Source organism: Numenius arquata, chromosome 6, assembly GCF_964106895.1.
Source record: "Numenius arquata chromosome 6, bNumArq3.hap1.1, whole genome shotgun sequence".
Taxonomy (NCBI): domain Eukaryota; kingdom Metazoa; phylum Chordata; class Aves; order Charadriiformes; family Scolopacidae; genus Numenius; species Numenius arquata.
This window is the reverse complement of record NC_133581.1, coordinates 372,259-386,283: the sequence shown is the minus strand read 5'-3', so window position 1 is coordinate 386,283 and position 14,025 is coordinate 372,259. Positions and strand designations below refer to the sequence as shown.

At 62.1% G+C, this 14,025-nt stretch overlaps 1 protein-coding gene across 1 annotated transcript in view; it reads right to left on the bottom strand.

Annotated features, from left to right (window-relative positions):
- The window catches only part of B4GALNT4 (beta-1,4-N-acetyl-galactosaminyltransferase 4), a 28,589-nt gene extending 14,895 nt beyond the window's left edge, over positions 1–13,694 (bottom strand). The window contains exons 1-2 of the mRNA XM_074149142.1: positions 13,544–13,694; positions 1,052–1,167 (exon numbers count right to left, since the gene is read on the bottom strand). Coding sequence (XP_074005243.1) covers positions 1,052–1,167; positions 13,544–13,694 — 267 coding nt within the window. The remainder of the gene's footprint in view (positions 1–1,051; positions 1,168–13,543) is intronic.
- Positions 13,695–14,025: the final 331 nt, after the last annotated feature.

The following is a 14,025-nucleotide window of genomic DNA, read 5'->3' as shown; positions in this document are numbered from 1 at the left end:
CTGGGAGCACACCAGGAGGAAAATTTTCCATCTCCTTTTCTGAAGGAGCATTTTTGTTGCCCCATTTCGCGGAGTCCCTTTGGACCGGGCCGTTTGCTTTCCAACCGGAGTGAACTTTTCCCCCGCCTGCCCCAACAGAGGGGACTATTCACAGCCCAGCTCCCCGCAGCTGGAACGGGGGGGTGAGTGATTTGCTGGAGGTGGGGACAAACCCGCCTTTTAACTGCAGAGCCCGTGATGCTGGAGGCATCCAGCGGCTGAGATGGGCACCGAGAGGCTCCGGGCACAGGGACTCGATGCTTTCCCCTCCCTCCAGACACAAACCACTCGCCCGTGCTCGAAGTACCACGGCTCGGGAAGAGCCCGAGCAATGCCCACCCCGATGGCAGCTCGCTGTCACTGGGACTGGCAGCAGCTTGGCAGGGACGGGGCAGGGGACACCCCGTGGCTTCCCTCTCGGCATCCCACCTGCCTGCCCCGCTTGGTGACAGCAGGTTGAAGAGGGGACAGCAGGGTGTTGAACAGGGGCTTGGGACAGCAGATTGAACGGGAGACAGCTGGGTGTCCTCATGGCTACAACACCAAGGGCCTCCTGGGCTGTCAGCAAGGAGAGAGCTCTCCAGCTTCTGCCTGGAGACCCCACCTGGGGTACACTGAGTCCGGTTTGGGGCTCTCCAGTCCAGCACAGACAAGTGGAGGTCACCAAGGTGGAGCAGAGGACACGGGAGAAGGTGGCTTTGCCCAGCAAAGCAGGACCTTATCACTGTTGAGGCGGTGCAGAGCTGATGCCAGACTCGTCCTCGGGCATCACGGCAAGAGGCACGAGACACACCACCAGAAGTTTCAATGGGATATGAGGGACTTGTTTTATCCACACGAGGGCTGCTGAGCAGAATCAGGGAGGTTGCACCCTCCCCATCCTTGGAACCCCTCCGCTGGCCAAGGCTCGGAGCGCCCTGCTCCAGTTGACCGTGCGTTGGGCAGGAGACTTGGGCCAGCGACCTCCACAGGGGTCCCGTCCCACCCCTCCGCGCTCCGGCTCTGCCGTTACCATCGGCTCCTCCTCGCGGCTCTCGCTGGAGTCCTCGGCTTTCCTCTGCCGCGCCGGTGCTCGGGCTGCCGCCGGCCGCCGGCCGGGGTCCGTCACCTCCCCCAGCCTCTCACCATCTGCGGCGGGAGCAGAAGGAGGAGTGAGACCAGGGCCCCCTCCCCATCCCAACACCACTCCCCCTTTGGGGACACCCCCTCGGCATGGGGAGGGACAGGGGCTGCCACCACCGCTGCTCCCTGGGGAGGGGAGACACAGGGGGACAATGGTCGGGGGGGTCTGGCTGTGATTCCCCTCATTACATTTGTCCTAAGCAGCTTGCAGCAGCTCATCAGCATCAGGTTTAATTACACCCCCCACAGCCCAGCTCCCGGCCCTTTACGTAAGAGACGGCTGGGATAAGCTCCCACGGGATCTCACCCCACATCCATCCTCGGGGACGCACCCCTGCTCCCCTGCCCCTCTGCCCCCCCTCTCCTGGAGCCCCCCAACGCCTCTGCCCAAAGCCCACCGGCTCCAGCCCCCCCAGACACCTTCTCCCCAAACCCACCTCCCCAACCCCCCACCACCTCGCTAATGGCCCCATCACAGGTGGCTTCATTACCATGTGCTGTATTAATTATTCCCAACCTCCGGACTTCCCCCCACCTTCCTCAGGCTGTGAAGGCAGAGTTTATTTTAAACTGCCCTCGATTCCCAGCATTAAAATAACTGACTTCCCCCAAAATAACGGTGCAGATTTGGAAAATCCGTTATTTTGGGAGGGGCACATCCCCTTTCCCAGCCACAGCAGGTGGGTGCCAGTGAGCTTTTTAGGCAGGCACCCCAAAACCTGGTGGGATGGAGGGATTTGGGGTTCAGTGGTCACTTTTGGCTCACAGCTCATCTCTGTGGTTCCAACCAGCGTCGAGGGAAGCTCAGTGAGATGCTGGGAGAGGTGGGTGCCCAAGAGCCACCCCCGCAAACACCTGTGGGTCCCCCCAAAACCCAGATGCCCCCATATCGCAATAAGGGGGAGCCCCAGAGGTGGTGAGCAGCAGCACAGCCCCATCCCCCGGCCGTGGGCATCGCTCTCCCCGTCCCCCCACATCCTCCTTCCCCCTAAAAGCAAGTCTTGGGGGGCTCCTGCCCCCCCAAAGGGAAACAGCTTCACTGGGAGATGTTGAGGCGGCTCCAGACCCTGTGGCCCACTGAGGAGGGGCTTGGGGTGCCCCTGAGCCCCCCGCCGCCCGCCTGCCATGCCATTAGTATTCCAGCAGCCGCGCAGCCATCGTCTCCTTGGAGATGGCAGCACAAATCCCATCCCCACCACGGGGACAGGAAATTAAGCTCTAAAGCCCCTTCTTCTGCTCCCAGCCATTCTTCAGCCCCTGGCAGCTCCGGCTCCCTCCTGGCAGCTCCCCATCATCCTCCCCTCACCCATCATCATCCCCACAGCCTTCCTCCCGCAGCCCCTCGGAGGGTGACGGGGCATCGTGGGGAGGAGCAGGGCTGGACCAGCACCCTCCTCTCGTCTCCTCCACTCTCAAGACCCCCGTCACTCCCAGGGATGCTCCTGCCAGCACAGGCGGTGGGGATAAAGCCCATCCTCGCTGTGCCGAGGCCGCAGATGCTGCTGCTCTGGCACAGAGCACTGGGGACAGTGTTATTCCCCACCCCCCAACGCTGATCTGTGGATTAAGCACAGCCACGAGGAGGAGTTCCGTGCTCCCGAGGGACCTGCCAGGGGATGGGATGCAGCCGCCGGCTCTGCGGTACCCACGCAGGGCATCTCTCCCAGCCTTGGAGGAGATGAACCCGTCTCCCCTAGGACCTGCCGGCTCAGCATCCCTCTGCCATGCAGGCTGGGCATGTTCTGTCCCCGGGATGGACTAACCCGCCCCCCCCCCCCCCCGCCCGGGTCTCTGCTGCCAACCCCCAGGTGCTGGGGAGCAAACCGGAGCCAGCAGCAGCCCGGGTGGCATCCAGAGGGGACGGCTGGATGCTGTCACCCCCCCCCACGCTCAGCCCTTCTTGCTCACCTCTGGGAACCGCACCTGGGTTCGGGGCCCAGCTACGAGGCATCGGGTAAACTGGAGAGATTATTTGATATAAACTGGAGCAAAGGAGGGAAAAAAACACCCCACACGTTCCCCCATTGAGGTTACACAGGCTCCATCCTTGGAGGCTTTCAGGACCCAAAGCCACAAACCCCCCACTCGCTCTCCATCCCCACCACCCAGCTCCACCCTCATCAGGGACCCTCTCAAGCTCAAGCAGGACAGGGCTTGTGCTCCCTCCTTTGGTTTGCATCTAAATTAAATGCCACCACTGCTCTGAGAAGGTGACACTCACACCAAGGCTCAAAACCCATGCGCCTTCAGCAAAACCCCCTCTCTTCTTGGCGGGGAGGCAAGTGCCCGCTCCAAGAGGCGCCCGCATCCTGGGAGCGGCAAAAGTGCCACCAGAGCCCCAGAGAAAGGCTTCCAGGCTTCTGCGCCCACGTTAATTCCCCTGCAATTTAAATATTGGATAGGAAGGTCCAGGGCAGCCTTAGCCAAACACCCAAATGCCCATCAGCCTGTGTGGGGGCTGAAAATAAACGCCCCCCCTTGGCAAGGGGAGGGGAAGGCCAGCGCCTTGTACCAACAAGCAGCACTTTGCTCCCCCCAAAAAAAATTGAGCTCCTTTGGTCCAAACCTCACCCCTGCGGGAGAGGAGGGGGCCAGGGGGTACGAGAAGAGGAGGAGGGAGAAAGCAGCGCTGGGAGGGGGGAGTGTTTCGTTCCCCCCTGCTCGTCCCCCCAGTCCCTCCCGGGATCCCCTGGGAACCATGCCCAGCCTGGCTGCTCCCCGTCACCCCCCGGGACACATCGCCAGCACCACTGCACTGATTAGTTCTGCTAACCTGCCTCTTTCCCTTCCGCCGCGTAACGGCGGGCGGTGAGAAGGGGAGAGGACGAGGAGGGGCGTCTGGGGGACAAGCAAGGCACCTCTGGCTCAGGGGACGGCATTACCCGGGGATGCTCGGCGGGGATGCATTAAGAGCTCTCCCCCCGGCGAGCGCGGGAGCGACGCTAATGCTTTCAGAGCAGGGCGAGGAGGGGGCAGGAGAGGCACACGCCATCGCAGGAACCACTCTGACTCACGGCAGCCTCCAGACAGCGAGCCAGCGCCCGCAGCGGTCCCCGGGATGAGACCGGGGGTGCAAGGGACCAAAGCACCCACCCCACCGCATGGCGGAGAGACCAGGGCAGTGCCCCCACCCCCCCGGGGGAGATGAGTCTCCCCGTTATCACAGCCATATAGACCCCCGGGTGCCCCCCCTCCACCGGGAAGCACAGAGGGCCTTTCAGGCAGCAGAGTCCTGCCTCCCCACCTCCCTCCTCTTCCTCTCCTGCTCGGCTGAGGGCACACAACTCACTCGCCCCGAACACAGCCCCTTTTCTTCCGCCGGGTTTTGGAGCCGGGATTTCTCTTGCAGCTTTCTGGACCCTCTCCAAACCCTCCAACGTGGTTGGAGATGTCCTCCGCTAACGCTTCCTCACTCGTCTCTAACGAGCCTCCCCTCCACAGTCGATCACCCACCGCGCTTCCAGACCAGTCACCCAGGGATAAACCCAGTCACAGCCCAGCCCCCTCAGCGGGGACGGGGGGAAGCTCACAGGAGCATCCGCAAAAGGATCAGGGCTGGGATTCCCGAAAATCCCAGCTCCTGCCCTCCAGCTGGATGCTTGGCCCCAACAAGCTCCAGCTGCTCAACAGGAAGGGTCCCATGGGGGGATGTTGGGTGGGACGTGGGTCCTGGCCATCAGGCAGCCAGGTATGGAACGTACCTTCTTCTGTCTCTTTTCCCCCCAAAACAGACCCTGAAGGGCACCAAGCACCTGGGCTCAGCCAGTGAGAGGAGAAGTAACGCACCCCAGCCCGAGTTCCGGAGCACATCAGCCCGGTGGGATTCGGGGCATGATCCTTGGGTTATTTCCAACCCCCTTCCCACCTCCAGAGCAGACGTGTGGAGCCATTTATCCATGGCCAGGAGCCATGTCCCACTGAAATACAGCCCTCCACGGGGCTGCCTGTCCCCTTCAGCCCCCCCCGTGCTGGTCCCCTGCCTGCCCTGCACCTCCCCATCCAAGCCCAGCTGCTGCAAAGCCCCCAGCCCCTGCAAAGCCCTGCCAGAGATGCAGGTGAGCTGGTCCGGACCAGGGGGGACTGGAAAAATGATGATATTTGAGAAAAAAAATAATCACCTCTGAGTTCAAACCCCCAAAACCTTGTGCTAAAAAAAAATAAAAATAAAGAAGCAGCATTTAAGAGCCCCACGGGGCCGCCCAGGAGCTGTAGCTTGGTTTCCCAGACCCCATGGTGTCACCTGCGAGGGTCTGACCAGCCTTCCCTTTGGTGGGACACAGCACCTGCGAGGGAGCCTATGGTTCCGCACCAGCTCCCCCGACCAGCAAACCACAATCAGAGCCACGGGAAAGGAGATGGATGGATTTAGCCTGCTGCTCCAAGAAATCCCCCTTCAGGGTGACCATCTGCTCTCCCGTCTTCCCCTTCCTAGAGCAAAATCCGTGCTGGATGGGAGATGCTGCTCCTCATCTTGGAACTTCTGCAGGATGCTTTTGAGCTCCCCAAATCCAGAGGGACGGGAGAGGGACAAAGCTCCCCCAAGATCCAGCCCGGCTGGGAAACACTGCAGGGCTTCCGTAAAGGAAACTTTGTCCATCCAGACCATCTCCCTCCATGGAAAAAGAGAACTCAAACCCTACCAAACCAACGAGCCTGCAAAGAAAATGGGGGTGAAAAAACAGCCCTGCTCTAGGGAAAAGCGTGGTGGTGGAGAGAGAGGGGACAGGACCTCACTCGTGGTGGCACGTGAAGCCCTGACCGTGCCGAAGGGGAACGCCAAGCCCCCACTGAGCTGCGGTCCCCACATTGGGAGGATGCCAGCGAAAGAGGGATGAAGGCAGCGACTCGCGCCAGAAGATGTGCCGGGGATGCGGCAAGAGGGCGAGCAGCTCAGGGAGGACCAGCCCGAGCGTCTGCCGTGGGGTCAGGAACGGCAAAGGAGGGCAGCCCCGCTCCGGCGCCAGCCCAGGGAGAGGAGCGGGGCCGCTCGGGGCAGCGGGGCTCTGCCCAACAAGTCCTGACCAGCGAGAAGAGACACCAGATCCACAGCTGCAAAGGGGATGGGTTAAACTGGGTTTACAGCCCCGGGGAACTCAGGATGATCTCTCCCCACCTTCACGTGGCCAGTAAATTAGTCCCAAACCACATCAGGACCAGCGGCAGAGCGATGCCTGGGGGGTACCACCTCTGCAGGAGCCAGCAGGAAGGAGAAGTGCCCTCCCAGGGCTCCGGTGCCCACCCCTGGACCCCAGAGAGCTGCCAACACCCCCGCCCCCCCCTGCAATACGGATGGTGACATCCCTCCGGCCACGCAGGACCATTCCATGCACTGGCACATCCTCCCACGATGCTGCCACGGGGCAGAAAACCCAGCACATCCCTCAAGGCTCAGCCCCGAGGGCTGAACAGGGACACCCTGACATGACAGGGCTCCGGGGGGAGCAGAAGCAGCAGCGACGTGAAGCGAGGTGACATTTAAACCCAGACACAGCAGCGGCAAAGGTGGCAGCATCAGCGTCTTTATTAAACCCACCGGTTTAATTACCAACAGCCTGGTGCTCTCCAGCGCGGAGAGAGTCAGCCGCCAGAGAAGAGAAGCGCGAGCATCCCTCCACTGATCCCCCTAACGAGCTGTTAAGCAATTATAATTAGCCAGCAAGGAGTCAATATCGCAAAGCCCCTTCTACCACCACAAAAAAAAAAAAAAAAAAACCACGCAACACTGCCCCCCAGGAAAAAAAAAAAAAATCACCATGCTGCCCCCTCCACGGAGTGAGGGGATCTTTTCCCTACCTCCCCCCAAACCAGCTCCTTTCATGCCCTTGACCCACGCCGTGACACCCCCCGGCCGCAGCAACGGCACTCGATGCTCAGGGCTGGCGATGGGGCTGCCATGAGGCCACTGAAGGTGACGGACACCCCCAGGAGAGGCAGCCCCGACACTTCCATGCTCAGCTCAGGGTCCCAAGTCCCTCCTGAGCCCAATCTCCCCCATTTTCCCCCAGCCTACACCCCACCACCCATCCGTTACCCTCCATCCCCCATCTCCTCTAGCATCTTTTGGTTCTGCTCCAGCTCCAACGTACACACCTTGCCCATCTGACAGGGATGATGCTCCCTCATCACCCTCGGCACGAAGGCTTTGTTTCCCAGGACACAGCCTCCGGAGAAGGCGACTTGTAGCCTGTGACATGCCAGGAACTGGGCAGAATTCATTCCAGCCTAAACATATTTCAGCCTGGGAGCTCCCCACCGCCCTGCAGGCAGCCCCTGGGGCTCCCCATGTCTCCTGCCTGCTTCCCAACCTGCTGCAGCCACCCCCGGGGTTCTCTCCACCACCCCGGGGGCTTCTAACCTTTCCCTTGGGCAAATTTGGCAGAGACCATCCGCTCCCATTCAGCCTCCCCCCAGAAATCCTCCCGTGCATCACCTGTGGCGGTCCCTGCCGGCTCCCACCATCCTCTCGCCCCACAGAAATCCCCCGGCCCTGCCATTGCCAAGGCAACCAGCCACCGGTACCTCGGGGGGGGCTGCTGGTCCCCTCCCAAAGCGCAGCTCGGAGAGGCACGGCCGTGGCACGGTGTGGGGCAGGGATGGAGGGGAAAGGCACGGCGGCGCTGGGCAGGATGAAGCTCCCCAATCACCAACGCGGAGAGCTCCTGGTGCTCGGGAAAAGCCCGTTCCGTGGGGTGGGGGAAGTGTTTTGCTGTCCCCCAAGGGATGTACAGCAGCTACATCCCTGCCCCAGCCCTCGCAGTGTCACCTCCGGGCCAGGGGAACCCAAACGCGATGGTAATGGCCGAGACAAGCGTCACCCACCGAGACACCCTTCGGGGTAACACCTCCCAGCACAGCCACGGCCACCCAAGCGCCCGCTGCCACAGCAGCACCGTGCCCGGCACCATCACGGGCTCAGAGGGCATCCAGCTGGACCACCGTGGCCAGCCCCAGCACACCAGTACCCACCAACTCCTGCCCCCCATCACCACCGCACCCCCTCAGTCCCCTCTGTCGCTGAGGCTGGTGCCGGGCCAGGGATGCTCTCACCTCCCCTCCGAGCCCCGCAGCCGGGATGCAGGTCCCTGCCATGCCCAGTCCCCCGGGATACCATGCTGGATGCGCGGAGCTGCGAGTGCTCCAATGCCTTCTCCAGGATGCTCCGAAAGCTGCTCAACTGCACCATGGCACGGCCGGAGCAGAAACGCCATGTGGCCGAGGGACCAGCACTCGCCCAGCCGGGCTTCCCGGAGGCCCCTTCCACACGGATCCACCTTTCTCCCAGACACAGAGGAGGAGGCACTGGTGACCCCAGCTCATTGCGGAGCATCAACAGCTCAGCAGTTAGAGGAGACTTCAAAAGAAGCCCTGAGCGGAGAAAAACAGCGCAGAAAATTAATTGACAGCAAATGCCCACATTAAAGGGGACGGAGAATATTCTTTATCAGGTTGTTTTATGTCTTTTTTAGTGTTTTTAAAAGGATTTAAGCTGCCAGGTCTTGGAAGAGCCTCCATGGCTGAGGAGTGATGAAGGGACAGAGTGCTTTGTGCTCTTCTTCTGCCGTCACCGAGGTCCAGCAGGACCCGCTGACCCGTCCCACATGGACACACGTGCCCAAACCATCCCCTCTGCCCGGGGTCTCTGCAGAGACGGGAGCAACCAACGCTTAGGGATGAATTACCCCGGTGTAACCCATTTGTTTTCACTTCACTATCAAGCCCTACAACTCCCCACGTCCCCTGGCTTCAAGGGACTTTTTTGGGGACCCCCTCCCAAATGCCGAGGGGACCGGGTCATGGCCAGGCTGGGGAGAAGTGCCACCACGGGGTGGCTCAAAGCCTGTCATGCCTTTAAATAACCCAAAATAGGCACGTTCCAAATTTTTCCCATACTTCTCCCCCATCACCTGCCAAAAAAGCCCCGAGACACCCCCGCCCCCCCCCCCCGCCCAGCCAAAGGACAGGGCTTGCTTGTCCGTCCATCCATCCGCCGCCTCTCCCATCCGGCTGTCTCTTGGCAGGTCCGGCACGGTGACAAAGAGCCGATTGATGGCCGCGGGGCACCTGAGCGGAGCAGGGCAAGGAGCCCAGGGCAAACCAGGCCACAGCCCCGCCAGGAAGACAAGGGCTGCAGGGCTGGAGAAACAGCCCCCGTGACACCAGCCCCAGCCTGTTCCCTCCCCCAAACCTCCCTTTTTGGCAGCAGGGAGGGGACCAGCTTTCTCAGCACCCTGCACCGAGGGGGTCTCCGTGCGGGGAAAGCAGGGATAGGAGAAGGGAGCGATGCCAAGAGAAAGAAAAACAGCACCCAGGCTCCTGGCAAACCCTGTTGCCCGTCCTCTTCCAAGGGCTCTTTCTCATCCTCTTCCCTACCTGCTCCCAGCATCCCTGACAAAAGGCACGAAACCCACCGCCGTTTGCAGCGTTTCAGCCTCCCAATTAAAATCAAAGCGCCCATCGCAGCCGCTCTGCCCAAAAGAGATCCGTTATCCCCTGCCGTTCGGGGAGGGGGGGGAGGGAAACGCTGCCGTGCGTCATCCCGAACCTTCTCCCTCCGTCTCTCCCTGCCTGCCATACCCCGGAGGAGCAGTCCCTGGGGAGGGACAGCCAAGGACGGGGCTCCGCGGGCTGCCACGGGCTGAGCCCAACAAAGAGCATCCAGCCCACCACTGCCCACAGCATTTGGGAAGCCCCCAGACCACTGCGTGGGGTGTCCCCAGCTCCTCTTCCTCCGAAGTTCAGGAGGCTGCACACAGCCAGACCCGGGCAGTGCCACATCCCGCGGGCATCACGAAGCCCGGCTGGGTTTTCACCCACGACAGCTCCACTTTAGCCATGAATTGGCTTTAGCATCCTCCTCCTCCTCCTCTCCTCCAACACACATCCCACACTCCCCCAGCCCCAACACCCTCCGAAAACCTGGCTCCCAGCACCACCACGACACCCCCATGTGCTAAATCACTGCCCGGCGAGACGGCTGGGGGGAGGCAGGACCAGCCCCGTGCCCCCGCTAAGAGCCCATTTAGATTTTTACTGTAATTTTTTTCCCTTTTCTTCCTTTTTTTTCTTCTTTTTCTTCCTTTCCACCTGGCACGCCAGTATTTCCACCCCATTGACTTGGAGCGGTTTCCAGCCGGGAGAACACCGTAATGGCCTCATTATTTCAGATGAGGAATCTGTGTGTTCAATTAGGCAGAGAAAGGTAATTATCTACTTGTAGAAGATAAGAAAAGGGGGGGGTACTTTATTGGGTGCGTAGCACCAGCACTGTTCCCAGCCAAGTCCCCGGATGCTCCAGCTCCATGTGCAGCCACCGGCTGGGCCAAGGGGACATGGGTACCCCCTGAGTGATCCCCCCACACCTTCACTGTGCTCCCCAACACGCACAGACCCCGCTGCCACCACTTGGCTGGTCCTCCCCCACCTCACACCCCCCAAGCTACCAAAAAGCCTTGTGCCCTGCACCTTCAGCCTCCAGAAAGCACATCTGCTGGGTGACACTTCATTTAATGAGTAATTAACCTTTTTTTTTCTCATACATCCTCGGCCAGCTGACGCAAGCCGGGCAGCGTCCTCGGCGGCAGGCAGACAGGGTCTGGCTCATGGTGGCCAAAAAAGAAGAATTAACCTCTGAATCCCAGACACCTTTTCATGCACAGACCCTTGGGGTGATGCTGAAGAGCTCCTCATCCTCCCCAGCCACCTCTTTCCCCCTCCGGGGACAAGTGTCCCCCCATCCCTAAGGGATCAGGACACACCAAAGCTCCCAGCAGATCCCATGGATCAGGGAGGATAGAGACAGGCAAGCCGGGAGGTCACGGTGACCCCCCCTCCCACTCACTCGCCCCAGCCCAGGGACACCCGCTAAGCCCCAGGGAGTATCGGGCACGGGCTGCTTTCCGTTGGGAAGGGAACACACGCCGACGGCCATGCTCCACCCCAGCCAGGGGGGATGTCTCCCACAAAAGCTGGGAGATGGAGAAGAGTGACCCCCCTCCCCACCACAGCGGGACCCCCAACGGCTAAGGGGAGCACGCTGGGCAAGCTTTTCCCCCCAGCACAGCTCAAAGGCGGCTTCAACATGAGTGAGGTGAAGGGGGAAAACATCTCGGGGTACCAGGGGCTGCCCCGGAGCCCTCCTCCCACACAGCTCTGCCTTGCAGCTCCCCCCACGGCTCAGGCCCCAACCCTTCCCTCTCCCGCAGACTCTCACACCAAGATTTTTCTTGACTATCTTTTTTCCTTGGATATATTATTTTATCCCTCTTTCTTTTTTTTTCGTTGACTCCATTCAATATTTTTCCAACTGAAACAGCTCCCTGGCTCTCTGCTGGGCTGCAGCAGCAGGACTAGGATCCATCCACACGTGGCCAAAGCCCTTCCCCAGCCTCCACCCAACGCCCCTCCATCGCCACACTTCCAAAAAGGCTCCGCGGGACCCAAACTCCAGCTTTGCCAAGTGCCCGCCCAGGCTTTAGGCACTGACTGGAAAATCCCAGTGCAAGGAGCAGCATCTCCCTGGAATCCGGTCCCAGGTTGAGGAGAGGGGCAGGATCCAGCCCAGCGAGGTCCAGCTTCCCCTTGGGAAGCCCTCACCTAGCTGCACCCCAGCCACAGAAGATGCCCGCGCTCCCCATGGCACGGGGTGAATCCAAACCCCATCACCAGCCCAAGGGAAAACCCCACCGGAGCACGGTCCTCACTCAGCAATACCCAAGCCACGATCCCCCCATGTTGTCCCCCCCTCCTGCGGACCCCCATCTCCTCCAAAGCCGTGTGCCCATTGCCCCCCAGCCCCCAGCCACAGGGTTTCCCCACTGTGAGCCAGAGCAGGGCTCTGCATCTCCTCACTGCTCCAGCAAACCCTCCGCCCCACCTCGGAGCATCCCTTGGGGCAGTGTGGGATGCAGGGCACATGGGGGGGGGGGGGGGGGGAGGAATAGGTGCCCAGCAGGTTCAGCACCCAAAAACACACCCAGGGAAGGCACTGGCACGCAGGCATCGCTCTGTGCATCCTCCCTGGAGGAAACCTCATCTCACCCTCACGCTGCTGCATCCAGACACCCAGAGGGACCCTGATCCACGGCTGTCACAGCCAGCCATCCGCAGGGACAGCAATCCCACACCATCTCCCCCCCCAGCCTGAGGCTGCCGGCCCCAAAAGAGGAAGGACTCGTTCCTCCTTAACGCCAGGATCACCGTGGGGACACAGGGCAGCCCCTCACGGTTCGACTTCTGGAACTTATGGCTTTTCCATGAAGCAGGACCCTGCAGCGGGGAGAAGAGAGCAGGCGGCGCAGCCTCCCCCCCGCCCCCCTCCTCCAGCCTCATTTCCTGCTGCTCCCATTAGCATTATCCCCAGTTCCCCGAGTTCACCGTAACGCCCAAAAATTTGCAGGATCATGCTGCTGCTACTGTCGGAAACTTTGGGTTTGCCAGCTGAGAGGCTTCACCGGCCCCAGACCCGCTGTGACCCGCTCAGGAAAGCCGTTTCTCGCCTGAAGAGCCACTGACTCTCGTTTCTGCCCAATTTTTTTTTTTTTTTTTTTTTTTTTTTTTTGGACAAAAACCTCTCGGCGAGTTCAGTCCCACCAGAAATGAGAAATGTTACAGCTCAAGTTTCACCCGACAAATCTTTCGTGTGGCTTTGTGCCACCCGAGCAGCCCAGCGAGGGTAAAGCCGGGCGCGATTAAGCCCCGTAGGGCGAGCACTAGCCCCTGCCCCTCCAGAGCATCCCGGGTGCATCCCCGGGCTCCAGCCGGAGCATCCCGGATCGCGTCCCCGGGGGACAGCCCAGGCCGGGAGGAAAGAGGATTTTTTCCCGACAAAGAAGCGGGGACTGGGAAAGCGCCGGGAAGGACGGAGGGTTGGGTTTGCCCCCTCCAGGCAGCGACGAGCGGCTATAAATGGCCTTCTTTGTCACCGCAGCCAAAGCGGCGGGCGGAAAAACGAGGACGGAGCCGCCCGGGGGAAGGGAATGAAAAACCCCCGAGCGGTTTGGGGTCCCCCCTGGGTCCCCTCCGGTCACCCCGGTCCCTGATGGGGCCACACCGAGGCGCGATGCCCATGGCGGGGTCCCGCGCTCCCCAGACCCGCCCGGGCAACGCGGGGGGACAGTCGCCAGTGGGACTGGGGGGGAATCACATCCCCGCGGGTGCTAGCGGGGACGGGGAGGGCTCCCACCCCCGCGGGGACACAGCGGAGCCGGGACGGGGGGGGGATGCTCTGGAAGCCCGGCGCGGTTGGGGACACCCACAACCTTGGGGGGGGAGACTGCAAACCCCACCGAGGCCTCGCACCGAGGGGTGATGGGGGTCGGGAGGGGCCCCCCGGCGCCGCCCCCGGTAGGGGGGGGTCGTCCGCCTCCCTCCCTCCTCCCGTTACCTCTGCCGTAGGCGAAGGGGAGGCGCAGGGCGCGGCCCTGCCGCACCAGGCTGATGTGGAGGTAGGTGAACCAGACGGCGAAGGTGAGCAGCACCAGCAGCAGCAGCAGCTTCAGCTGCTTCCGGAGCTTCTTCACCGGGAGCCGCGGCATCCTGCCGCCCGCATCGCCCCCGCCGCCGCCGCCGGCCTAGCCCCGGCCCATCGGGCCCCCCGCCCGCCCAGCCCGCTCGCTAGGGGCCGGCTGCGAGGGCAGCGGGGCGGCGGCGCGGCTCGGCGCGGAGACCCCCGGCCGCCCGGTGCATCGCCGCCGCCCCGGCGCGCCGGCTCCCGCGGGCGGGGGAATGAATGAGCGGGGCCGCCGTGGGAGCGGGGGGCGCCGCGGGCCCGCCCCCTCGGCCCGAGCGACGGCACCGCCGGCCAATCGCGAGACGGCCAGGCCGGGCTCACCGCCAATGGGCGCCCCGCGGGGGAGGAGCCCGCGG